The sequence below is a fragment of the Patiria miniata genome, unplaced genomic scaffold (genome assembly GCF_015706575.1).
Source record: "Patiria miniata isolate m_02_andy unplaced genomic scaffold, ASM1570657v1 HiC_scaffold_17, whole genome shotgun sequence".
Taxonomy (NCBI): Eukaryota; Metazoa; Echinodermata; class Asteroidea; order Valvatida; family Asterinidae; genus Patiria; species Patiria miniata.
In genome coordinates this window covers 12450823-12475989 of record NW_024037055.1, presented here as the reverse complement: position 1 = coordinate 12475989, position 25167 = coordinate 12450823, and the positions used below count along the sequence as shown (strand labels likewise).

At 38.3% G+C, this 25167-nt stretch overlaps 1 protein-coding gene across 6 annotated transcripts in view; it reads left to right on the top strand.

Moving 5' to 3' along the window:
* LOC119723858 (protein unc-80 homolog) overlaps window positions 1-20669 on the top strand; it is a 155163-nt gene extending 134494 nt beyond the window's left edge. For 5 of the 6 annotated variants that reach the window (XM_038194738.1, XM_038194735.1, XM_038194736.1 and 2 more), the window contains 11 exons: window positions 523-618; window positions 1789-1965; window positions 8591-8714; window positions 9712-9942; window positions 11825-11920; window positions 13124-13212; window positions 14043-14208; window positions 15024-15149; window positions 16344-16494; window positions 17115-17326; window positions 18033-20669. In XM_038194738.1, coding sequence (XP_038050666.1) covers window positions 523-618; window positions 1789-1965; window positions 8591-8714; window positions 9712-9942; window positions 11825-11920; window positions 13124-13212; window positions 14043-14208; window positions 15024-15149; window positions 16344-16494; window positions 17115-17326; window positions 18033-18280 — 1716 coding nt within the window. In that variant the 3' untranslated portion in view covers window positions 18281-20669. Of the gene's footprint in view, window positions 1-522; window positions 619-1788; window positions 1966-4752; window positions 7086-8590; window positions 8715-9711; window positions 9943-11824; window positions 11921-13123; window positions 13213-14042; window positions 14209-15023; window positions 15150-16343; window positions 16495-17114; window positions 17327-18032 lie in introns of those variants that run through there. The other variant, XM_038194739.1, reaches the window with a different exon arrangement.
* Window positions 20670-25167: the final 4498 nt, after the last annotated feature.

The following is a 25167-nucleotide window of genomic DNA, read 5'->3' as shown; positions in this document are numbered from 1 at the left end:
TGCTAACCCAGGTTTGCAGCTTTGCTAATTAGCAATGCTGCTAATGTTGCTAGCGTCGGGACTTTTGGCATGATCCCTGGCTACGTGGCATAAATATTCAGGTATATGGCTTCTCTCTAGTGCCCCTTGAAAAAAGACACTGACAAATTGGGAAAGCGCCATTATAGGGCTGTATAGCTCAGTTGGTAGAGCACTGGAACTGGAATCTGGAGGTTGCAGGTTCAGATCTCGCTGCAGTCAATTTCTTTGTTCAATTCTAAAAAAAATGTTATAATGCACCTACTCAGTTTCCCTTTGTGGTTCATTTGAAAATTTGATAAAACCTTATATGTCCCATGCAGATATTGTTGTTTACAGATTAATGTATCCTGATGTAACTATCAATATAACCAGGTCTGTCCAATCCAACCCAACCCAACCAAATCCAGCTCAACCTTACAACCTTAACTCCTATCAAGTCAGTCAAGCCTAATTACTATTGTTCAATGATTCAACCAAACCTTTTTTCCATTTTGGTGACAGCGTCACATGGATTGGGAGTCTGCAGCTAACTTTCTGAAAGGAATCTATGTGACCCTGACTAGGCAGAGTATCATTAGTCATCTACCGCATCTCAAGGTACCAGACCCTCGATCCATTTTGGCTCAATTTCATGGCTCTGCTAACCATTGAATTCTGCGCTTACGATCACCATTCTGAGCTACGGCACTATCAGAAAAATCATGGGATGTACGCATGCGCAGAAGCCAAAATATGCTAACTGTAAATTGTTTTGCTATAGTCAGCAGAGATTTTTTTTGTTAACGGTAAGTAGAGCCAAAAGAAATATCTTGGTACGAGAACTTTTTCTACAAACTAAAGTGCTCTCAATGTTTGCCTAATTTTTGTATTGCTCTGGACGTAGGTACATGTAGATGGAAAAGGAGGTCACTAGAACAACGTGCTTCATACCTTACTTGAATGAATTCTCACTGGCTTTGTAAGGTTACACATACAAAGCCAATGGGAATTCTAACAATAGGGTGTGACGCGGGTCGTTCTAGATGGCCTCCTTTTCCGTCTACCAGAACTGTTGAACTGTTTGTAGCCTACAAGGACTTTTGGCTTGTGTGCATGCATTAATGTTGTGCATTGGGTCGGGTTGTCAAGTCTAAACTGACCGGGAACTTTAAAGATGTAAACCAATCCGAACCGAAACTGATCTGAACCCCCCCTAATCCTACCCGACCCTACAAAAATTCAAGCAAAGCCGACCTGAACTGACCTGAAACCGAACCGACCTGAAAAAAAATGAATATCTGGTTTGGGCAACTGTGTCCGCTTTTTGCACCTCAATTTGCCAACGTCAAGTGAAAATCGTCATCTCTCTGTAACAGAAACATGCCGTACAGTACGGTAAAGAATCAGAACGTGACTTATTGATGGACCTACACGTTATAGACTGTGCGTGATAGACCGCAAATCTCATGCTCATTTGCATGGTGGTTTGACATTGGTCATACCGGGCACAGTAACTCTACAAAAATATTGCGCGGCTTGAACTTTCAAATTTTTCAGTTAATTTCGGTTTACTTCTGTTTATTTCGGGTTTTTCACAAGATGGCCTAACCGATCCGACCCGAACCGACTGAAATGATGGAGAAACCGACCTGACCCGACCCAAAGTCGTTTCAGGTCGGGTTTGTACAACATTAGCATGCATACATCCCATAACCAAGGCTTCTTTGTTTATAATGCACGCATATTATTCAGATCTGATTTAATGTCCTTGATTGTCCCGACATGTAGTCTCTGCTGAACATCTGTCTAGCATTGCTCCTGTGTGATGGCTCAGCCCCTGGGGGTGGGGATGGTCTGTCCCTGCTGACGATGTCCTCTCCATCAGGGGGTATGCGCTTCACCCCACCACCGGTCTTCTGCTCAGCCGTGGTCAGAGCGGTGGCAATGCAGATGCATTGCATGAAGGTTAGTGGAGGTGTTTTTTTCTGTGATGAGATGGAAGACAAAAATGAATGGCTACAGGTAGTCTGTAGATAATGTATCAAAGACACTTTGATAAGCAGTGCAATTTTCAGGGCCCACTTTCATGGTGCTGCTTAACCAGTTCGCGCCGGATGACATGTGTACACGCAAAGGTTTTGCGGTATTCGGAACGGATGACTGATAAACACGCAGGGAGTGAGGCCGGAAATATCTGTCAGCGACCTGCTCGCAGCAAGCGAGGCTGGAAATATAAGTGTGCTGCCTGAGGGTGATGGCTTCAACCTGCCTGGATTGAGGTCGAGTGAAAAGTAATACCACGTCTTGTTCCGTTCTTGTCAAAATAATCCCGTCGTGAACTGGTTAACAGTTAGCAGACGAGTTGTGCTTACTAGAGCCGAACAGTGTGAGGTGTTCTAGCAAAATGAGACATAGCTGAGCGCACAAGCCGTAGTGGAAAAACTGAATGGGGGTTGATTTTTTTTATTTTTTTTTATTTTCAGAGTTATTGATATTTGTAACCTTTGATATGATTAACTACACATATTTTAAAGAAATAATATAAAAATCGTGGAACAAAGGTGTTTTTGAGGAAACGCAATAACACAGACCCCCCCCCCCCAAAAAAGAAGAAAAGTAGGGAAGTGAGATTTCTGTGGAATAATGGCCTTATAATTCATTTAGATTGAGTATTTAAGCAGACTTTGGTTTTCTGAAACTTGAGGTGTTATAAAGTGGAGTACACCACCTATATGGAGTAGTGTACAAGTAAACTACTGCCAAGAAGCTTTGCATAATAAGAAGAAGCTGATAACTTGACATTTCGTCCAAATACTTGGATTTTTTTTGCTTTGTGGTATCAGTTTAGCAGCTAACACTGTTCCATCAAAACCAAACAAAACAAAGAATGTTTTATTTTTCAGAGAATGTCTCTTTTAATTCCTGTGTATAACATTGCAATACGGGCGATTCCCAATGCAGTGTACAACCAAGAGGTTGCCACGGACAGAGAGTTTTAGGGTCGACAAAAACATGGCTGACTTGCTGCGATTTGAATGAATGTCAGTAGACAACTTGAAATTTTTTTGATAGATTGGGGAATAACATTCTGCCGCCTCACAAAAAAACACCACCATCTTGATAAAAAGAAAAGAAAAAAAAAAGATACTTGAATCATACTCTTACGAAACTACTGACTGGACAAACTTAACAATTTTAAGTGTCCCGCACCATGGCAATTTTGTCAATGCACAATGCACTGCGAAAAATGGACTCTCTGTTGCAACCTCTTGGTGGCTATTACGGGAATCGCCCGTATTTCTTTCAGTATCCAATGTTGAAAGTTAGTTCCTCGAAACTTTGTTCTCCAAATATATTCATCCAGCGACCCAAAAATTTTGATCAAGAAGTATGTCAGTCAAGCAACAGTGAATCGCTTTCTGCAATACTTCTGCTAGCAGTAGTATGTCGAAAACATCACATTTCTTTGCATTTGTCAATGGAACATTTCTGTGGCTATTACGTGGACTGGATCTCTTTTTAAATATGTTGTGTACAAGACAAGTCACAAGGGATTGTTATATGCATCCAATGTTTAAATGTCCTCAGTCTACAGCACACAGTTCAATATATATATTGTGTCCAGTGTTGTTTTGATGAACATGGTTGCTGAAACAGCAATACTGGCCAAATGTTTCACGTTTTGTCCGCACCGTACGTACGTTTAATGCGTTACAATTTCATCATGTGCTTTGATTATTGAGAAGTGTGCCACTGTACATTTTATATAGCCACGTCTTGTTATTTTTTGTTTTTTCACGGGTGCGTCATTTCAGTGCTGAGACAATTTGTTACCAAAAAAATCTAATAAAATTTCTGATTAATTTTTTCCCTTGGAATTTTTTCCACAATTTGTCAATTGATATTTTGGTAGAATAACTTGAGTTCATGATTTTTTTTTCTTTTCAAATAGCATTTATTTAATTTTTTGTTGCAAGTCTGTCCAGAATTAATGTTAGGCTGCTAATACAATTTTTTTTTTGTAATTGAATGAAAATGCCTGAGCCGAATAATCAATTATCTCCCAGTTCACGCAGTTAAAGGCTGTATAGTGTAGAAGAATACCTTGTCTGCTTTCTAACCTAGAATTAGCAAAACAATGATGCAAAAATCGACAATAATCTTTGTTAATAACAAAGTTTCTTTTCTGGCAGTCATTTATTCTTATCCATGTTTCACTCAAAGTGAATTAGAAATTTGTGAGTTTTTTTCTGAATAAATGTTTAAAACTTCTTAACTTCTAAAGCAAATCCCTAAAGTTGACATGAGGTCTATCTAATTATGACACATTATTCAGGAGTCATTTCATTCAGTTTCTGAAAAGGTGTTCACAGAAGTAAAAAGAAGAATAAGAAAACGAAATTGCTTTTAATAAACCATTGTAAACTATGAAATACACCACTTTTTTGGGCTGTGTTTTTTGGGCTGTAAAAGTAAAAGATTTATCGGAAAATTGGGATGACCTCCAGTGTATTAACATGGCGTTAACAGTTTAGCATAGACCATTAACAGCACTGGCAATGTGCCATTAACCAGTTGAACCTGAGCTGGCCACCCAAGATATCACACACCACGCTGCCATGTGCATTTTAACGTTGCCATCACTTGTCTTTGACTCTCGTTTCTCGTTGGTCTCTCGTTTCCCGTTTTGCGTGCTTCCTGAAACGGTGCCTGCTGCGTACGTACGTATACATCCCCCCAATGTACCTCCAGCATCAGTACTGGATGAGATCCAAGGCAAGTTATGCTCCATACTGCCTGCCTGCCTGCCTGCTTGCATTGCTTTACTCTTTTTTGCATTCACCTCCTTTTTTATCTCTCTCTCTCGTGATTTTCCATTTCCACAGCCTCATCTTTTGTTTCTCCAAATTATCTTTCTTTTCCAATTGGTTTTTCCACTTAAAGGGGTTTCCACGTGTCTGCAAAATGAAGTCCATGTATCCAAATCATACTGTCAAAACGACAGATCAGTGAGAATTATGCAAACCATGAGCATGTCTCCTCAACAAAGCCACATACGTCTCTTTGTTTATACTTAATAATGAATATGTAGAACATATACAGATGTCCGTATTTGCATGTTTGCATTAAAATTTGGAGGGCTCGTCTTTAAGCTTACTACTATGTTTGGATCAAAATATCAACAGAAAAATTGAGTCGCTGTACAAAAAGATTTTAAGGTGATATCAACACGGTGACCAAACTTTGCAAAGATATGGAAACCCAATTTAAAAAAACAAACCAAAAACAAAAACCTCCAACAACGTGGTGAGTTTCTTTGTTGAGTTGTATGAGTTGTGTGTTAGTTGTATGTAAGTCACCAGTATTCGTTCGGCCTGAATGTTTGGGCTTAGTGTCCGGTACCTGACAGGACACAAATATTGTAAGGTATGCAACTTGCTGATCATGTCACTTTCTAAGTCAGATGTTCACTTTAAAAACACTCACTAAGTGATGCATAGGAATTTTGACAATATATGTAAACCAGGTAGGGATAAAATATCACAATACAGCAAGGCATGCTGAGATGTCAAGACGTGTAAGCAAAATCTTACATTAAAATACAAAAGGAAATATATTAAATGTTTGCTTTCAAAGTTAATCAGAAGAAAGTGTCAGAAGACATTCTAAACCACACAGTTTACAATTGAAGTAAGCACTATTATGGACTTCGTGCATAACTGGTATATGGCGCTTTGTGGCCAGTCACAGAGCCCCATTTTGGATGTACCACCCACATAGGCGCACACACCTTTACAAGCATATGGTTTGAAGTAATTGCACGACCAAATTTCATCTGCCTTTGCCAAATCTGTAGCCTCGTCAAATGGGTGATGGGCAACTGATCCTCACTTTGTCACTGTTTAGGAAATACTTGGGCACAGGGTCTATACTTACATGTAACTAGCAGGAGAAATAATAACTGAGAGAGAACACTTTTTGTTAGACCTATCGGTGACCTAAGCATTCGTGTGTCTATTGTGAAAGTTGGTTTGTGTTGATCCTCCCCAATTCCAGAAATTTGTCTTCTACCCATGTGCTTTGGATTAACCCCCAAAAGTCCATTTTTTACCCCAGCTTTTTTATTGCCTTTGTCCTCGCGGTGTTAGTTATATTGGCCAGTGTGTGTGTGTATGTTGGTACTGTCTTACCAGTGTGGTTTATCACTGTTTTTTCTCCTTCTTTACATTCAAATGTTATTCTTTTATTACAATGTGCATGTTTGTGTTGTGTCAAATAAGGTATGGTATCCTACTGCAGCTATCACATGACTTACCTGGTGTTACTTTTGGCCCATTTGAAAAATTTGGGCCAAGTTTGGATATTTAAAAAATTGTATTACCGGTACATATCTTGTTGTCAACAACTTTGTGCTCCAAGTGGTCTGCCTTATCACTGAGCAAAATACTTTAAAATCCCTGCAATATAAAGAAAACTTAAAAGGGATATTAAATACATGTGTAGTCTCGTTGAAAGAAGTACCACACTCTAAGAAAATGTATATTTAGTAGGCTTTTCAGGAAAAAATGAAATACTTGACACACTTCAGATACCTCTGAAACTGAATTTTTTTTTATTTTTTTTTATTTGTATAAAATATTGAGCACCTTTTGACCTTTCACTTGAACCAACTCACCACAATTCCTATGCATGGCTTAAAATCCAATTTAAAAATCAATAGTGTATTGTCCTTTTAATTTTTCAGATCTTCCAGATGCCAATATTTATGGAAATTTCAAATCTTATTTGTGACCAGACCTTATAGAATGAGCCTTACGCTAAGATTTTTTTCAGGTCAGATACGTGTAGCCCTATGATGGGATACCAAATAACACCATTTTTTTACATTAACTGTGATTAATTCAAAGATTTGTTAAGTTCAATGCCTCATTCTATGGGATCAGCTCACATTGGGCTTCTTCTGTTTAAGAGTTTCTTGGGAAGCCTTTTACTCACAAGATATCACCGTTTGCCTAACTTTCCTTTGTATTTTATTCTTGGAAAATTTCTTGAAAATCACCTCCTTGCATGTTCTATGATTGATTTTGTTTGCTTCTGATTTTCTTACAAGATTTAGCATTGGTATTAGACTCTTAGGATTATTACAGATTGAGGCCTATTGTGTACTGTGTATGCTTTGAAAAAATGGTTTGAAGATGTTTATTTTCAATTAAGTGTGTGCTAAATCATTTTGACATCAATGTGAAAACCTCATGCTGATCCAAGAGTTTTATTGTGCTGTAATTATCCCGAAATGAACTCTTTTTCATGGAGAAATCATGTAAAATGATGTACATGAAACAATTATTGGAATTCTTTTCTTATTAGGTACTGGTGTGAAATAATACTAGATTTTGGGTGGAAAAACCCTCAAAAATGAAAGCAGAATTTTCCGAATTCTTTCCAAAAGTAAAAGCCACGGTCACTGCTTATTAAGATCAGACATATAAGCAATAGGACAATAAAAAATGGTACCATTGTTTTAGTGAAGTTCTGCATGTAGCACTTTCAAAATCTAGGACATGAAAGCCCAATTCATAAGCTTTTTTTTAGTACAGGAATCATTCAAATCACTCATATTCTTTTCAATTTACAGAGTTTTAAACACAACCGCCGTTTTAAAGTTCTGGATCACAAAAAAAGGTGTGCGCCCTTTCAGCAAAACGAAAACAATTCACACACATCCTTATGTGATTTGTTTTCATTTTGCTGAAAGAACACTGAACTTTTTGTGAACTGTGGACAGAACCTTAAAACGGCGGTTGAGTTTAAAACTCCGTAACTTGAAAAGTACATGAGTGATTTGAATGATTCTTGTACTGAACGAAAGCTTATGAAATGGGCTTTCATATCCTAGATTTTGAAAGTGCTACATGCAGAACTTCACTAAAACAATGGTCTCGACATTTGGGTTTCGTTTTTTTTTTTACTCACCCTGTATTGTTGGTTTGGTTACATAACCACACAAAGGTGATATAACCAGCTAGTTTTGCCATGCCCCATAGGTTTCCCATATCCACATCATATCTAATGGTTCTTAATTAAGGTCAGCTAGAGTTCAGAGTTCAGAGAGTATGAATTTCTGCCAGCAAAATGTCTGACGCAAGATATATTCTGACCAGTTCTTCACCATCTTTGCAGTGTCTTCACCCATGTGTTCCCACCACTTTGACCTCTCACACTGTATCCTGTGTCTAATGCGCTTTTTGAATAATCTCAAGTTTGGGAATCCATACATTTGTACCAACCATGTGTGGTTTTAGTGATAAGATGAGCTGAAGGTTCTTTTGATGTGGATGTCAATCACAAAGTCATTGGTTAGGATTTTTGTGTAAATTGTGCCTCTCTGTGCCAGTTTCGTGCCAGTTTCTCACCAGTTCAAACGGTAAAAAGAAATGATTCAAGTTTTTAGTTTACTTTTTTTTGCACAATTTTGAAATAAATACACAACCCAAGGAGAATTACTGGTCGGTGGAACACCCTTTTGAAAATAATTGATGTCAGTTTTCTTTGCTGTATCTAAGAAGCCAGCTGCTTGATTTCTTGTTAGGATCTGTACACCTTGGAGCAAGTGTTTGGAGGGACGCCTGTCTTCAACTCTGCGGAGAGGACTGAGACCATATTGCTGTATCTGGTCATTCCGCTGTGTCTGAGAGTGGGCTGTGGAAGGAAAGGTACAACTGACATTTTTTCAAAAGGACAATTTTGGTTTTTGGGTTTTGGCATTTTTCAAATTCCTGAGGTTCTTATCAATTTAATACAAAGCCAGAACCTAAAAAAATTTGCTAACGCTTGGTTTGGTGGGAGCAGGTCTGAATTATGTCCACTTTGGCGGTGTGGCCCATAACGTGACAGGTCTCCTAACGTGGCACACTTACGTTTTTCTCTTGTGCATAAGCAAAAGTTTTATCTCAAATTTCAGAGGAAATGAAATTCTGGCATGTTTGAATATCTCTTGTCATAACCCTTGAGTTTAACGACCCATTAGAAATGGTATTGGGTGCAATTTTCGTATGTTTAATTGTGCGAAAAGATAACTTCCAAACCTGTATGTAAAATTATCAACTTTAACCCTCCTATGCAAACATACATTCTGTGCCAAGTAGTCCTATCATTCAAAATCAAATAAGTGACTGCTTTCAACAGTTCAGAATTCACAGCCTACATAAAGCAGGATTGACTGGCTGGGACTGTTTAAGTAACTTGATACAGCTATGCTTTGACTCCGGGTGAGCGATAAAATAGCTGTGATCACAACTTGCCTGCTTTGTCTGTTGACCCAGTTTGACTAGTCACAGTGCTTGCTTGACATATGATCTGACTGCTGGTGACTAGCCTTTGTTCAAAGTATAGCAGGTAAAGGGGAAGTGAATTTTGACTGTCTGTGACTGTTTAAATAACAGGAGGTTAAAGAAATTCTTACAGGTTGATTTGGGAATACAATGTATCTAGGATTTGTTTAAGGGCAATTGAAACAAGTAGTTGTGAGATCATGAAAATGAATTAAACTGCTGCAAACTGCTCACTGACTGGATTGACCTGAAATTTTCAAATAAAAAAATTAGAGTGGCCTGATATTTCATCCTTAGCAAGGACTTTTTCAGAAGCAAAAAAAATAATTGTGATTTTAGCTTCTTGCAGGTGTAATCTATTGACTTTATTTCCCATTAGATTCACCAAAGATTCGGCCCTCGGACATATCATTTGCCCTGACCATGATACTGTACGCCTTACTGCCACCCAAGCGTCAGCCTAGTATGGAGGCAGGGAGGAGCGGGGCAATGCCCCCCAAACAGCAGCATCATTACTCCTCCCTGACTGATCTACCCAGTCATACCAGTATCTCCTACCGAGATTCTAACTCGGTCATCCCAGACTCGCTGTATGAGGCAGGATTCCTAGGTGAGTTATGGACACTAAGAAAGCACAGTAGATAACACTGTATGGCCACTCACATTTGCTGTAGTGTGTGGGACATACATGTAGTAGTGGACCAGCCAAAGTGGAATATTCCGCTTTGTGGTAATAGCAGGCAACCATGTCAGATCAATCAGTCAAAGGATGGAGAAGAAAATGTAGGTGGATGCCACCCTTAATATTGACTCAAATATACCTAATTTGCATAAATAGTTAATTCCTGCTGCGAAATATATTTAATCCCATATTTGGGTATATGCTTTATTTTTAAATTTTTTGAAAAGTTTGTTTTGGTGATTCTACTTACTCACCCTTACTTAAATAACATTTTCTCAAGCATATAAGTGACCGAATAATTATGAGGACATAGTAACGATCCAAAATGGCTACTATTATACCCAAAAACTACGCGCATTTACCTTGTCTCCAGATATCACCAAGTAGTCTTGCCAAACCTCAGTATTGATGAGCTTCAAATTCACCAAGTTGCTTACTGGCACAGTTACCCTATTAAAACCTTATGGAAATTTGCAAATGAGATTTTAATCAGTTGAGTCAAGACTGAAACATTATTTTTACTGTCAGATTGTTTGTTTTGAATGTGAGGAACAATTCAACCCTTTTTTCCCCTGATATTGTTTGGGAGTTTTGTCTTTTTCTTTGCAAGTTTTCGTTCATTCATGGAGGTGGGAAAATGTCCATGTTTCATTATATTACATGGGTATTCGTCAGTTCGTAGGACGGTAAATGATCAGTGGTGGACAGCTGAATTTTGTTATCTTTTTATTCAAGTAGACATGTAAGTTGGGAATAGAGTAAGCAAGTTACGTGAAATTTTCGCAGTTGCTAGTAAATAACATGTACTTTTTCCCCATGTTATTTTTTTATGAAATAGAGCGAGCCACATATTTAAAAAAAAAAAATGAAGAAATTCTAATTCAGTCACTTTCTTTTTGACTCGCCCTGTTGGACGTGATTTACGCACACATTGCACAAAGTATGTATGATAAATTTTTATCCTAATATGCACAAACAGATTGTCCATAGTCTGTGTAAGGCCAAATTAGTCGGTCTCTGGTCAGCGCGCGCGTCGATTTTAATCATGCGCGTCAACCTTTTTTTTTCTTCAAATTGTCCGCGGTAGCACCCTCTATTGCCGCACCTCCTCAAATTTTTGTACCAAGGAATGGGGAAATTGCAAAGGCAATTTATGCACAAACAGATTGTCCATAGTCTGTGTAAGGCCAAATTAGTCGGTCTCTGGTCAGCGCGCGCGTCGATTTTAATCATGCGCGTCAACCTTTTTTTTTCTTCAAATTGTCCGCGGTAGCACCCTCTATTGCCGCACCTCCTCAAATTTTTGTACCAAGGAATGGGGAAATTGCAAAGGCAAATGATGGAGGGCACCAAGGCAAATTATGGAGGACCCCAATGTATATGAGGACACAACAAAAGCAAAATAGTACCCACCTTGTCTGTACAATCCAAGCTTGAAAAAAAAAAAGGCCAAAAACCCCCCCAAAAAACCGCTTCGCGGCATCAATGCCGGAACTTTGGTCTGACCAGAGACCGAATATTTTTTTTTTTGGCCTAAAACTAAATCTCTGGGCATTAAAAATGTGCAACATATTGCTGTTATTGAAGAATAGAACTTTAAAAAAGTGAAATGCTCTTTTTAACATGTCCATTTCAAATGTCTGTGTAGAACATACTTTTGGCATAACATGTACTTTGATGTATTTTGGGATAAAACAAACTGATCAAGCAACAAATGTTACAACCTACTACAAACTATAAAGGAGTATAAGTTGCAGCTTATGTATACTGGAAAACTTTTGAATGAGGTTATTCTGTGATATGCATTCAGGGCTGAAGATGATGATGGTGTGTTTTGAGAATCAACTATCACGTGAATGGTTCCGTATCGCCTCAGCTGTCAAGGAGCTGGGCTCAGGAATGCTTGGTAAGGGCTGTGTGTTTGTAGATGTCTGGTTGTCACTTCCATACCTGACTTAGATGAGCATACTAAAATGAAACCTGGTACAAAATTGGGAATTAAAACGGAAAAACTTGAATACTTGTGATGCAGATTATGGGTAGGAAGTCAGCTTTCGGCTGTAAGCTGAAAGTATTTGCTATTAAAAGGACTAAGACTCCTTCGCCAATTTTTGTATATTTCTTGCCTATTTTTGGAGAGCCGTGGCCTCGTGGTCTGGAGCAATTTAATTCATGGTCTGTGGGTAATTCTGCAGGTTGTGGGTTCGAGTCCAGCCTGGGGTTGTGGTGCATGCGTCCTTGGGCAAGGCACTTTGTCACTCATTGCTTCTCCCCACCCAGGAGTACATGGGTACCTGTGAGGGCAGAGATGGTTATTGTGGTTGATTTTAGCTGCTTTGCGCTGAAATGGCAGCATCCAGCTGTATACTCCCCAGGGAGCTGAGATGGTATTTGGAATGTTTCATTGGCCCAATGATCAGGATTATAATGATGTAGCGCCTTGAGTACTAATACCAGTAGATACGTGCGCTTTATACACATTGCTATTATTATTATATTTTAGCCAGGTTGTGTGTATGCACACTTGTATACATTTCAATTCAGTTAAGCACTTTGTCATCACAGCCGGAAATGGACCTAACTGCATTTGTACACCTGCATTACATTTTGTAATCTTTTGCGCATTTTGACTAGAAATACCCTTGTACGTGACACAAGACTTGCTCTTGGTGTGCATGAAATGCTTGGGGAGCTTTAGAAAAGCATCAAGAAACTATTGTCTTTCCTTGCTGAGCTGTGCAGTGCCCTTTATAACTTTATAGTGTTCAGTTCACTTTTGATGTGAATCAATTTGTCACGTTGTGGATGGTTAATTTAAATGGAAAAAAGAAAACAATTATTGAAAACTTTGGAAGAAATGGCACCTTTGGAAAATAATTTGCTGAAATAAGTTATTGCACCTTCTGTTCAAATGCCTGAATTATCCAGTAATTTTTTGTTGTTGAGCTATTACTGAAAACCTGTGGGCATTGTATCAATAGCAAGTTTTTGAAAACTTTTCAACGGTTACCCTACACATTGTAATCGGAGACTTTAAGATCTTTCATATGCAATGTCACAAAGCTAATAACTAATTCTGCCTCTGTATTTTCCTTTGTATTATGCATAGGTTCTGTGGCTCTGTGGAGTTTCATGGACTTTGTCATTACCGTCCGTACCCCCCTGTATGTCATGCTTAAACCCTTCATTGCATTCAAGGTAAGCAATTTTCTGTCCCTAAGAAAACTAAGATGTGAAATGTCGTATTGCTTAGCCAAAGAAAGAAATAGTCTCACATTCCAAAATTAGGTAATACTAATGGTATGTGTGTGCAAACTATGAGGATGAGTGAACATGTCTTTTCACAGATATCTTTCTTAAAAAATGTAAGGTTAACCTCGCCTTTTTTAAACAGTCTATATATGTGATCAGACAAATTAAATCATTTCATCATAGTCAACAAAATAGTGGAAAAGCATGCACCTTAATATTGCGTTGCCCTTCAATGATGTAGTTTCATTAACACTGTAGATGCAATTGAAAATGGTTAATTAGGTTGCAGCTCTTAAGCGCTTGGAAAGCACTTTCTGAAATCCTGTCAGAAAAATCTTTCTATTGAAAAATCCCAAAAGGAAGTCATTTATTGCAGTAACTGTTCCAGATTCAAACTGTCCAGCTGACCTCAGCATGCTTGGTCTTTGAGTAACTAAATAGCTGCACTTGTAAGCAGGTCATGTGAGTAGGCTTGTTATTTTTTTTTGCTGATTTTGGAGAAATTTATGCTTCTGGAAAGCTTTGGGTGTAAATCTTACTTTATCATGACCTAAAATTCTATCAAGTCAAAAAAATTCATCCGAAAGTGTAAGGTTGTGCAGATGCCAAAAAGTTTGTAATAAAATAGCTTTTTGAATCTAGGAGAGAACATTTATGGAGCAAGCAGTTTTGCACCATCTATTTTATTTTACGCCATAAAAACCGGAAGGTCGGCAAATGAGAATTTCGCTTTTTCTGAATGGTAATACATTTTTCCTTTTATATTGAACTTACAGATGATGAGGATGATTTGCGAGACAGATCATGAAGTCATGTTGCAGCGCTACGTTGGGCAGAAACTACGCGTTACACACTCACCTCAGACTAAATGCAAGTCAGAGACAATGCTAGAACTAGTCAATGAGTTACGTCATCTCAGAGACAATATGTTTGTCCCTAGAGGTAAGCAATGGATCCCTTAATGTTGACAGTCAGAAAATGTTTATTTAGTTGGTTGCTTGAAAACTGACCTTGTTCATTTGGCTGTATCTTTTCCGAACGCAAAGCAATATTGGTGGTGTCTGCCAAGTCGTGGTTCGTATTTGGCCTGGTGCATGCGATTCTTGAAAATGAATTACTTTTTGGTCCCTTTTTTTTTGGGGGGGGGGGTGTGTTGATTCGGGCAAGTTAAAGGCAAGTAGGAACATTTGCATTTACCCGGAAATGTACCTACCGATTTAATCTTCGCTCAAAGTGAAGATAGGACTGTTAATTACCAAATACCCTGTGAAATTATTCTGCCTGAAATGGTATCATTGGAAGAAAACAATCATTGAAGGAAGTTTAAAAATATGTGCCCGCGGGCACAGCTTTTTACATGCATTAGGAACGAAATCGGGTTACTAGACGCCATTGTGCATACATTTTCTCTGTATTATCAGCATGTATTGTATCCACTGAGCTGAAACTTCAACAAGCAGTTGTTATGCACCCTTCAGATTTTGAGCAATTTTGTTGCTTTAAATGAAATTTGTGTTCTTGGGCAAGACACTGTATTGCAATTGCCTCTCACTATCCTGGAGCCTAAATGTGCAGGTACCAGATTGTGCTCACTTGAGCTGCTTCAGAAAACATCTCATGGCATGATGAACAGGGGTAATAATTGAGAAGTGTTTTGAGCCAATGCATCTAGGCATGTGCCTGATTCCACCTCAGATAATGCTGTTAATTGCTGTTTGAATCTTGACCCTAGTTTGTTTGATGTTGATTTGTGGCAGACCGTGTCAAGTTCACGGATGAGTTAGCTGTCATGACTGGTCAGAGAGCTCAGGTATTTGAGGAGATGGAGATAACGTCTCCCTTCCAGCAACGTGGATCTATCATCAGTCGTCTTACAAGGAAAGGTAATCAAAACACCCTCATAACATGGTAACAGGCCGGGTCATACTTGATGGGAATGCAAATACGAAGCGAATTTGACTTCAGGAAACATTTGCTGTAAAATTGGCTAGAGTTTAATTGCAAATTCGCAGCACAATGACTTGGCTTGACGTCAACAAAATGCATTTGCGTCTTTTTTGGGACCAAGTAAGAACCTGCCTCAAGGATGTGACGAGTACACAGTTAGTCATTTTTATGTTTAAACTAGAATATTCAAAATTCATTCAGGAATTTCCCAAACGTTTAAATGTAAACCTTGAAAATGATACCTTGTAACAAGGATACCTGCACACCTATTCAATTAACAAAGCATTAATTCCTATTACCTTTGCATGGTAAAATGTCTTATACGCAGCGAATGCTGATCCTTCCGACACGTAGCTGTGGCAACCCTCCATGCTTACTAGCCCTATCATGCGCACAGCTATTCCACAAGAAATGAGAATATCTGTAGGTCACCCAACTTTTGGCTGAAGCTTGTATTGAGTGCTTCAGCTGAATATAGGCCACACCATGTGACTGCCATATAAGGCTCAATTATGCCAAGGTGAAAAAGGTGGCTGGCATGCAAGTGACAAGCTGTTAACTTTTAGCCAATAACATTTGTGTGCTTCACGTGAGGACACTGGGCTTTCAGCCGATGCTAATTATCCGGTTACTCTCACAGCCATCCAAAGAGCAAACGGAGGCAATTTGCTTTCATTTTATTAATAACACCTTCGTATTCTATCACATCTCGGGAAGTTGAATGAATACATGTTTCAATGATTGGCAACTGTCTTTTAAGTCAGCCACATACATTGTAGACAATTTATTATGCTTGACGTTTTCATTATGCCACAGGGACAAAATCAATTTCCATGCCTCTTCTATGTGTGATGCACACGTGCTGGGGCAGGCGGTAGCCTTTTTTAAAGTGTTGGCTAAATGTTTAAACAGTGCAGCAACATTTTGCTAACGTTTACAAATTAAACATGGATTCTCATCATTGGTCATGATGGCTATATCAAATTGAGAGACTTAGAATAGAACAAAACAGGAAGCAAAGACAAGAAATAAATGAGTTTGCACAAGAATCATTTCATCTACAAGAGCATGCTGTGTCTACTTTAGCAGTCTACTTTAGCAGTTTTCCAACCTTCTCATCTCACATCTAGCCACCATCACATCTCGGCGTAGTTCCAGTCGACAGAGTTCTAGTCGTCGCAACAGCGCCCGTCGTCGTGGCTCTGTTCGTAGCTCAGACTCCGCCGACCACAATGCCAATAACTCAGACCAGCAACGAAGCTTGTCAAGATCTAATAGTGGGTAAGTCAATGGGAAAGCTTCTAGTTCAGATAATCGGGGAAAAACACTGGTCTAAAATTTTTCTGTTTTCAAAATTATGTCTGATTCCATTTTTTTCAGTCTCATTATTGAAAGTATTTTGTGAGTTGCGTAACATGGCCTCATGATACATAGAAATTGTTCACAGTTCACAATGATTTTTTTTGTATGAAAATCATGTAACTGCAGGGACTTAGCATAACAGTACATGTTATTGTTGTTTATTTTGCATGTATGTATGTATGTGATGAAATCTTTCAGGAATTGAGTAGTAATAAGAAATCGCCATTGTTTTTTCTGTTAAAACCTGTGTAAACACAATGAAAGTTAAGTTAAAACTTTAATATGTGTGGTACATGTGAGCTATCATTGGAGATTCCTATGGAAATGTAATGAACATGCATTGTTTTCGGCTCATTTATGAATGCCAGTCCACTAGATTTGCTGAACCGAGCATATGATAAGAAACATATGCTACACAGTGCTGTGCTAGTATATATTGGGTGCGCCAACAGACAAAACACAACTATCTAGTGACTTGTCCTGAAGTCTAGTAGTTTGTATATTGACACACCCTATCTGTCCCTGCCTTCCTCCACCAGGTATGGGCGTAGGAGTATCCGACACACCGATACCTGTATCGCTGAGGCAGATGATGAGAGAGAGGAAGAAGAAGAGATGGGTTCACCCCTCCGTCCGTTCCAACGTCGACACAACACCAAGAGGATCAGTCGTAGTACTAGCTCCCGTAGACATGTACGGCCAGAGCCCCATACTACAGAGGTTCATGCAGCACAAGAAAATGTCAAACACAGTCAGTAACAGTCTTCTTCCTAAAGTTAAACAGCACCATCTCATTAATGCATTAACTTTTGTATTTCCTCTTTGATGGGCATTCACAGTGCTTGGGCGGTTTGGGGCGGTATGAGGAGTAAGAGGAAGGGCAACTTTGGGTCGTTCAGGTGTCTAAAGGGTTAAGATCCAGGGGCCGGTTTTTAGCAAAGTCGTCCTATTTTCTAAAGCATGTTAGAACTTGAGACGAGTTGTAAGCCCAATTTCATGGCTCTGCTTACCGTTAGCGAAAAATCTCTGCTTACCGTAGCAGAAAATTCCGTGCTTACGGTGAGCGTATTTCACAGGTTTGCGAGGAATTTTGGCTTCTGCGCATGTATAAATCCCATATCTAAGGATTCTGTGCTTACAGAGTTAGCACAGAATTTTTCTGCTAGCGCTTTTATATCGAAAAATGGTGATCGTCAGCACGGAATTCTGTGGTTAGCAGAGCTATGAAATTGGGCCCTGTTGTAAGAATTGCTCCACGGAGGGGATAGTTTTACTATACCACTCAAAGCAGTAAATGGTTGTATAATGTTTTTTTTCTATCTGAATCTTTGCTGTTGATCATCTGATATAGATATTAGTCAATATTCAATGGTCAGTAGCAGTCCATAGTCAGTATTTACTGCTTCCTCAAAGCAGGTAATAGTTGTATAATGTTCCTCGTATCTGTGTCCTTACAGTTGATCCTTTGATTGAGAAATCTGATGATGACATCGATGATGGAACCAATGAGCAGAGCCTTCTCCTCCAGCAACCCACCTGCCCAAGGGATCGTCATGACTTCTCAGCCCCCATGGCGCCCACAGACACTGAGGATGATTTGGAGGGGATACAGGAGACAGTCAGGTTACTAGACATGGCCAAGACAGTGGATCCTACCATTGTGGACAGGCGGGGTAGTACTGGGGTCCATGATACCTGCGTGTAGGTAAATACTGTCAGTAAGGGGATCCTCAGTTCAAGATTTGAGAGAGTTGAGAGTTACAATCTAGAATTTCTAGAAGGTGAGGAAGTTAGCTCTAAATAATAGAAAACTCCTTTTGGGGCCAACCATGAATGTGAAATATCAAAGGAAAAAAGGCAGCAATTCTTCCAAACACAACTAAATGTTGATAGGTACAAATTCATACCTGTACCTGACGTCTGGGGACTGCAATCATCGGAGCAATTTAGGCTGGAATCGGATGTCATTCCAGGAAAATAATACAACCTGCAGGGTCTGTTGCAGAAAAAGGAGAATTTTTCCATGTTACCAACGATTTAAAAAAAAATTATCCATAGAATTATAACCTAATAATATGTACTTGAGCCAGTAGAATATCAGCATCTTAGAATATATCAGGCAGCTTCACAATGTAGGTATGTTGACAAATAGTTGTCGCTTTATTGAACAAATCAGAATTAAACTCCACTCTAAGCAAATGTGTAATACAAGAGTTGCTCATGTGTGATGAAACCTCCAGCATTTAAAAATATATTAAATGAAATTTGGAATTTTATGAGCTGCATGTATCCAATATCCAAAAATTTACATCATTTCTGCTCTTAAATCATTTCAGCTCTTACAATGTTAAACATTTTTTTAGAAATAGAAATACTGGCTTAAGTACTACAAAACCTCCGCCCAAAAAAATCAATCAGCTGCAATGATTTTTCTTCATATCTTAACATGTGAGAGCCGAAATGCAGAAAAATAGTTGTATGAATCATAGAGTGCTTTAGCTTGAGGAGGCAAAGGATTTGCCATGACTTCTTAAGCAATTTACATCAGAATCATAACTTTATTGAATAAGACTTATAAGACAATCACTTGTCAAATTGTCATACAGAGTACAGATCTGCACCATTGTTTTAATCAAAGATCTTTTTGTGTGTGTAAAGTATCAAGGAGGGATGACTTATTTAGCTTATATTTATTGTTAAACAACAACAGTACAGTTGTAGTTGTGGTAATGGATTTTAAAAAGCTTGGATTGTTTAAATCCCCATCATCATCAGTCGGTATCGTCCCACTGCTTGGAAAAGGCCTGTCCCATAGCATGCCATTTCTCCTTGTCTATGGTATATCTCTTTCAGGCGGTTGTCCTGTTTCCACTAGATCGTCTGCCCATCTAGACCGAGGTCTCCCTCTTTCGTTTTACCATATAATGGTTGCCCTGATAAATACTTTTGGGAAACCCACAGAATAGCGGTGTGCATTTACTGATACTACAGGAACCGGGTACCCGATTGAAAAAAACACAGGTACCCGGGTACTCGTTAAAGAAACCCAACGCCAAACATGCCAAAATTCAAATTTTGGAAGTTGCTGTAGAGATTGTTTACAAAGGTCTGCATGATAAATACTACCGCATCGGCTCATCAATACAGCAAGATACAAGTGTGTACAGTGAGCTTTATAGCTTTATGATGTAAATTGCAGCTTTCGCGAGCGTCATAAATTAGAAAATATGTTTTTTTTTCCCATGTGGCCTAGTTTTTTATTATTGTGAAAATTCCCCACAAATGACTTCACCTTTCTTTTTTATTGTCTGAGAAGTAACTAAGTAATTTGTAAAGTTGGTTACGGGTACCCAATCCCATACTCTAGAAGCAGTTCCTGACATACCGGGTACCGGGTTTCGATGCACAGCCCTACCACAGAATCAGGTAGGAACTGCATGAAAGCCAGTTGCACATGTCAGGCTGGGTGGGATTTGAAATCGGGTCACAGTGGTGAAAGTATCACTGTGCCAACTCCCTTCAACCTTGGTGCTTGTGGTCTCTGTTTATTGAAGGAAAACTATATATTTATATCAAACATAATTGGGCAGATAATGATAATCTACCACATCATAGATGTCTAATGTATTATGGTGCTTTGCTGAATTGTATAAAATAGATTAACATTTGACGGAAAGTCACTGTAGTGTAAATAGTGGGGAAACAATTTATTGATGAGAGATTTGTAAGAGAGTATATAATGTATTTATTGGGTGAAATGTTTGGCAAACTGCAGAATATTAGATAGTATTTTGAATACCTGTGAGATGTAAATGGTTAACTGTTTGTGCGTTTGCCACTGGCTTTATTGCACATTGTGGCTGTATAGATGTTACACTGGTTTGCATGCAGCGTTTAAACTTAAGCTAGCCACCTGCACCTATGATAAGTATTCTATTAGAATTATTGATAAAAAGTATGTTGGCATAGTGGCTTAGGATTGGGACACTGATGTACTTTAGTCCATCGTAAGTTGTTACAAGCCTCATGTCCTCACAAATCCTTACAAGTCTTCACAAGTCCTCACAAGTCCTCGCAAGTCATCACAAATCCTCACAAGTTTTCACAACTTCTTACAAGTTCTCACAAGTTCTCAAGTTCTCACAAGTCCTCACAAGTCCTCACAAGTTCTCACAAGTCCTCACAAGTTCTCACAAGTTCTCACAAGTCCTCACTAGTTCTCACCAGTTCCACCAGTTCTCACCAGTTCTCACAAGTTCTCATGTCCTCACAAGTCCTCACAAGTTCACACAAGTCCTCACAAGTTCTCACAAGTCCTCACAAGTCCTCACAAGTTCTCACAAGTTCTCACAAGTTCTCACAAGTTACCAAAAGTTCTCACATGTCATCACAAATCATACAAGTCCTCCAGTCTCAATTCAAGTCACAAGCTATTCAGATGAATTGTTACAAAAGCATTCCCTTCTTATTGTTAACCCCCTGTTTACTTGTGACTGGACTTGTGAAAGGACTTGTGATTTTTAATGAAATGACTTGTGGTGGACTTGTGGAGGATTGACTCAAACAGTGGATTGGGAGCATGTTAATGGTTAAAATTATGTTATTAGAAACAGATATGTCTGAGCCATTCAGTAGGACTTTCGGAAAACTTCTATACTTTTTTTTTTTTTTAGCTGTTTGACCCTTTTTTTGACATTGCTCTTGGGGCATAGAAAATACACAGTGAATTTTCATCTGGTTTTGTTGTTTGACACAAAACAGTTTTTATTAAGTAGTTACATTTTTAGTTCAGCTATTCACTCTTCATTTAGTTCAGCTTTTCGCTGGCACAACTGAAGATTATTGGGAAAACTAACAAAATATTTCATGTTGGCTCATGTGACGTGTCTTGAACAACATTTTTTCTCCACTTCTTAAGCATGCAGTGTAAACAAGAAAATGTCTCCCTGTCATCTTTTATACCTGGCTGGCTAGAATCCGGTAAATAGACTAGTTAAAATGTTGATACAGTAAACCAGTTAATTTCACTTGTTAGAGGCAAATTACATTAGTTCCTTACATATCAGACTCATAATTAACTATATTCTCCAGAAGAATTCATCTCTGAATTTTCTTTCAGACAAAAGAATGAGGAAACAAAATCAAATTATTTGCGTTATTAAAGACACATTGCATTATTTGTTATATACCAGCAGCTAGATGGCTTTTAAGGAATGGTTATAGCATTTAGAGCTTAACAGTGAGTTAGAAAATCTGTATGTACATGTACATGTATGTTATTGCATGTGTGTTATGTGTCTGTGGAGCTGGTCTCCAGTGAACTATAGAGTTTTTATATAACTATGTATGGCAGCTTTTGAGCATAAGGAACGCCTTCTAGGTTATATTTGCCTTGGTAGCAGTCAACATGTGTTAACCATTTGGACGTTTTTGGCTTAGTAGATTTGGGCATTGCAGAATCAGAGAATCACTCTGTTGAAAGAAACCTTTATTATCAAATCGTGGCTGTAGTTTTTAAAAAGTTAATCCCAATGTTCATGTAGTTAATATCACCTTGACATTATTTTAGAGGTTCGGAAAAGGGGTTCGGAAAAGGAATATATTGCAACTAACGAATTGCACATTTGAAATGGAATTTTTGGGTGTTTTTTTATCAACCCTCAGATTGTAAAGTCCTGTAATATTTTTTAAAAATTGTTCAGCAGAACATATGGCTTCCAACAGTTTCGTTAATTGAAATAAATGTGGAAAAAAATTGTTCAATTGACAAAAGTTTATTCATCCAAATTTTAGTTGATGACCGCTGCAAGAAGCATGTGATGGAATGTGAAACAAATCTATCATAAAGTTTAATTTTTTTTTAATTGACCTTAGTGATATCAGAACAGAGAGTCTGTGGCTTTTATGAATGTTGGAAGATACATGTCACCATTTCATCTGCTTATGTAATGTGTGCTCTGGAAGCATTTTGTTAGATAGTCCAAGGTAGCCTATTTTTAGCATTGCAGCACTCGAGTGGCACGTCACAAGTCAACACAAAGTAAAAGATGAAGTTTGTTAGTTTTAATGTCGGATTTAAAAATGACGTCCCCAAAGGTTAAGAGCTGGATCAAAACCTCTCTTGTTCAATTATTGTCAACAGTATCAGAAGTTGTATCTGCATATTTATTATATCATTATATTTGATTGATGATGTGTAGAGTTAATTTATAGTCTATTGAAATGCAGCAGTACTCTGTTTGAAACAGTATTTGTATTTTGTGCATTATTGGATGAGTTGTAGAATATATGTGCATCCATGCATGCAATACTTCATTTGGTGCATTAAGAGTTTTGTATAATTTATTAATTTATTTATTTAAGGAAGTTTTGGAGCTAGTTAATTTCAATATGAATTATTGTAGATGTTACATGTGTTAGGTGCTTTAATTGTTTCTAAAATGATCGAACAATGAAAACTTTGCCAATGAATGGAAAACAAGAGAGATAGTAAACGTGTCTAATGTGTACATCTTCATGTTTTCTTGTCCTTTTATTTCTCAAAGGAGTGGGGATTGACAGTGGGGATGGGGGGGGGAGATATAGCCTATGCCATCCATTCTGCACTAGCTGGAATGCACAATGTTCAGTCAGCCTTTGATCACCTCATCAGAGACGGCCTTAGGAGCACGTAGTTTGAAACTGCCAATAGCATCCTCTGGACGTGTTTTCAACTGTTTCTAGGCAACACATGAAAACTATATGTATTGACAATTCTTACCTATTTTTGGAAGGACCTATTACCTATTTACGTAAAGGGAAGTTTCCAAGAGCTCATTAGTTTTAAAATCCTATCATAAATACCTACGACAGTTTACCCATTCCCATTGGTTGAGAGCCCGTCACGTGACCGGTATAAACGGAAGATAAAGACATGGCTGGCTGGTCTTAAACACTTTTCCAGAGTCACATGAAAGTTGGACCCCCATAAAATCAAGTGCCGTTTATAATTTTATTTGTTGAACTCGCGTAGGCATGCGCAATACTACCAGTGAATCAGTAAATTCACAACGCACTTGCCACAGCTGCATCTGCGCTGCATCGCGCAGCACGTGCGCCAATCTCCATAAAAGGAGTTATTTACATCTTACTCGCGAGTTGGACACTCCATTTTATAGCTAGAGGGGCGTTTCGAAAAAAGTAAAATTGTTGAACAAAATTGTTGGATTTTTTTTTTATTTTTGACTTTTGGACCGAATAGTTTTGATTTGAGAAATAGCCATGAAATTAAACTTCTGAACAGAATGCCAGTTCGTCTTTTGGGTTTTTTTTTAAGTGGAAAAGTTGAAAAGTTTAAGTAGATCAAGCGGAAAAATAACTGAAGTATGTCAAGGAAAAAGGGCAAAATACAAGCAATGAAACTCAGTTTTCTTTATATTCATCTTTAATTGCTGACCAAAGCATTTTACCATCATATACATTTTAACAGAGAAGCACCTTGAAACATTTCCCACCCCAAAAACTAATAAAACTAAAGGAACAAAATCACTCCAATTGTAACACGATCAAATATAAAAGAATCCGTTCTCTAGAAATGTCAATGAAAGGGGACAGTACTACCTTTCATTTTCACTAAATTTTCACTTTTTCCCCTCTATGAATCATTATGTTTGCTTGAAAAAATTATACAAATTCACCACACTATTTCATTTTTTTTAAACCATACAAAGGTATGTTCCCTCACTTTGTCAAAATAAATGTTTCATCCAGTCAATAAATATCAAAATACAAGACACATAGCAGAACAGACGTTCAATATTGGAAGACCCTTATATAATTTTGCGGAAATTTGTTACTGCTACTACTTTAGTTTATAGCATAGATTCTACGATATGTCTACCATGTTCAACACTTCATTCTGAGAGAATATTTAAGGAAATGTCTTAGAAGTTCACTTAGCCACACAATTTCACAGGGCCACAGTTCTACGTTTGCATTAATGACATCTCAGCCTTATTTCAACCTTACAAATAACGGTGCATTCCCTGCGCTCTTCAACAATTTTTTCTACTAATAAATGTTCAATTTATGTTTTATTTAAATCCCCCCCCCCCAAAAAAACCCCACCAACACAAAACTGATTTCTTCCTTTTTGGAAATTCTGCAACCATCTGGAAAAAAAGTTTGTTTTGGGCACAATCAGATCCACTTGGCAAGTAGACCCCAAGTCTGTGCATTATTGCTACTAATTGTGGGGAGGGAACCAACCTATCGTACGAGTGAATGACTTGTATTTCTAGAAAAATAGTCATTTAGAAAAGGATTTTTTGGGGGGCGGGGGGGGGGGGGGGGGGGAGATGAAACTCAAAATAGCACACAATATCTTGGTATCAGTAAGGAGGTTGTGGGTTCACATCCTTCTGGGGAACAAATTTGTAATGGTGCCCACTACACACTGAGCATACATTAACCCTCCTACTGTTTAAACAGTCACAGACAGTTAGAAGTCCATCCACTTCCCCTGCCATGCCTTTAACACAGGTTAGTCACAAACAGTCAGATCATATTTCAAGCAAGTACTCTGACTTATCAATCACCTACAGTCGTATCAAT